The following is a 2812-nucleotide window of genomic DNA, read 5'->3' on the forward strand; positions in this document are numbered from 1 at the left end:
AACCTATTAGAAAGATTATTTTGCCTAATAAATAAGAAGATTATTCTTATGGAGTACCCAGTATCCTTTTGACTTGACTAGACTAAATTTATTATTTTTAGTCAATTTCAAATGTGTAAGTAGTAGCCCAAGACAAGTACGATATATTCCAAAAGGAAGAAATGAAGAAAGAGCCAGAAACTAGAAATATCCACTGCTTGCCACATCACTATAATAACCCACACGAATTATACACAAAGAAGATTTGGAAGTTATAACTTACTTTTCTTAAATCACTCCAGCTGTCCCATAAAACAGCTGCACCCCCATAGCTTACTCCACTTTTCAACTCATTTTACTAAAGCCAGTCTGTCTCCTTATCACCCTCTTGACTCCGTGTTCTTTTTCGTCATCAAATCAAACCTTTTTTAGCTTCACTCACCATATACTAGTAAGTTTCATAATCCAGCCTCCACTATATATATATAAACCCACTTTTCATATTTACTAGAAACACAAAAACTTCCAACCAACATACCATAAAATAATAATGAACATCTTTAGAAGCTATTATTCGGACCCACTTACTGAATCTTCATCATCTTTTTCTGATAGTAGCATTTACTCCCCTAATAGAGCTATTTTTTCTGATGAGGAAGTTATATTAGCATCAAATAACCCGAAAAAGCCAGCTGGGAGGAAGAAGTTTCGAGAAACTCGACATCCAGTATACAGGGGAGTTAGGAAGAGGAATTCAGGCAAATGGGTTTGTGAAGTCAGAGAACCCAATAAGAAATCAAGAATTTGGCTTGGTACTTTTCCTACAGCTGAAATGGCTGCTAGAGCTCATGACGTGGCGGCTATAGCATTAAGAGGTCGTTCTGCTTGTTTGAACTTTGCTGATTCTGCTTGGAGGTTGCCTGTTCCGGCTTCCTCTGACACTAAAGATATTCAAAAGGCGGCCGCTGAGGCCGCGGAAGCCTTCCGACCATTGAAGTTGGAAGGAATTTCAAAAGAATCATCTAGCAGTACTCCAGAGAGTATGTTCTTTATGGATGAGGAAGCGCTCTTCTGCATGCCGGGATTACTTACGAATATGGCTGAAGGGCTAATGTTACCACCACCTCAATGTGCAGAAATTGGAGATCATGTGGAAACTGCTGATGCGGATACCCCTTTATGGAGCTATTCCATTTAAGTAATTATGTTACTACTTATTTTGGATGCAGTACTCTTCTAGCTATGATCTTCCCTATAAGTATAATCAGATTAATGCTGAAAGAAGTTCCTTAAATTAGGATATACTTCGTGCTCAATATTTGGGTATGGTGCGAATTATTGTAAAGGTATTGTAATATGTGGATATTATAAGTATGTATTTCTATCTATTATATACGTGTAGCAGCATAAGTAAGTGGTTGGGGCTAAATGAAAATCATTGGCCTAGAGCGTGCGGATAAGACTATGATATTTATGACGGTGGTCTAAAGTTTTTTTCTAGTTTAGGCAAGTGAAAAGTAGATTTGTGGAGTCTATTTTTCAAGTTGGTAGTTGTATTTGAATGAAATAAATGGGCAAGTTTTTGAAACCTATTTTCTTCTGTTTTTGAATTCTCAATATCTTTTGGGCAAGTTACCTATTTCAACTGCCAATGTACGGCAGTATATAGGAGCATTTAGAAGAAGACCAAGCTTTGTTTTGGTCAAAGATTTTGTAAGTATTTTTTGAAAAAATTCAGCATTAACTTTAAATTTGGGAATTGGTGCAACGTTTGATAGAGTTTTAAACCAGTACTTCTTTCTAAAGTATAATTTATATGAGTAGGGGATTATGTTGCAAAGTAAACTGTCAAACGGGCCGGGTCAATTCTGCCCGAATCGACCCACTTAATAAAACCGATTTGGTATGATTGGCCCGGTTAGTCCATGAATTGTAGGGTACCGGATACCAGACCGGTTAAATTTTTTGGTTGGGCCCGGACTAAGCCCGATCCAGGCTCGTCGGTCAACCAACTAGGCCCGAATAAGGTTAATTTTTTTTTTTTTTTAAAATTGATATTTGGCCCAAACTAGCCGTTGGCCCAACATCTATATAGCCGTTTTTGGGTCCAAACGGCTAGTTTGAGCCCATTTATTAAAAGAAAAAAAAATTCATCTAAAATATTTTTTAATCCCAAAATAAATTCTATAAATACCCTACACCTTCAAATCATTTTTCACACAATTTTTCACTCTCTCAAATCTCAATTCTCAATTCTCAAATATTCAATATATTTAATTCCTAAAGTGCTCACTTTAATTTTTTAATTTTGCGATTACAAAGTTCGAGTGGAAGTTTCTAAAGTCGCAACCTTCGGATACTTCCAAAATTTGGTATTGTCGTTCCATCTCTTATGTTTAAGTTTTATTTATTGTATTAATTGTTGAATATTTTATTTTATTATATTTGTATATTTTGAATTTTTTTAGTTTAATTTAAATTATGGATAAATTAAGAAACCTCGCTACTAAAAGTGTTAAAATTTTTTGTCCCGAAAGCGGTAGTGGTAGTAAAAAGTGAATTACTAGTGGTAGAGGTACTTCAAGTAGTAGATATACCCATGTGCCTTCGCCTTTGGTACCGTTTGGTACACCTTTTGAGGAAGAAATAGGTGTAGGTGCTCATGATATGGATTATGTAGAAGCTTAGAAAAATTACGGTATAGAAGAAGAAAATAAAGTAGACGCGGTTAATTTAGAAGAAGATGATGAAAATATTGGTGAGACACCCACAGTAGGAAATGCTAACGTTAGATCTGAATAGGTTAATCTCCCTTCCCGTCCTCCCCGTGCCC

At 35.8% G+C, this 2812-nt stretch overlaps 1 protein-coding gene across 1 annotated transcript; it reads left to right on the forward strand.

Moving 5' to 3' along the window:
- Positions 1-513: 513 nt before the first annotated feature.
- Positions 514-1571, forward strand: LOC107863343 (dehydration-responsive element-binding protein 1A-like). The gene is given in 1 exon segment (NM_001324857.1): positions 514-1571. A coding segment is annotated over 1 exon segment (648 nt). The 5' UTR covers positions 514-529; the 3' UTR covers positions 1178-1571.
- Positions 1572-2812: the final 1241 nt, after the last annotated feature.

Source organism: Capsicum annuum, chromosome 3 (genome assembly GCF_002878395.1).
Source record: "Capsicum annuum cultivar UCD-10X-F1 chromosome 3, UCD10Xv1.1, whole genome shotgun sequence".
Lineage (NCBI taxonomy): Eukaryota > Viridiplantae > Streptophyta > Magnoliopsida > Solanales > Solanaceae > Capsicum > Capsicum annuum.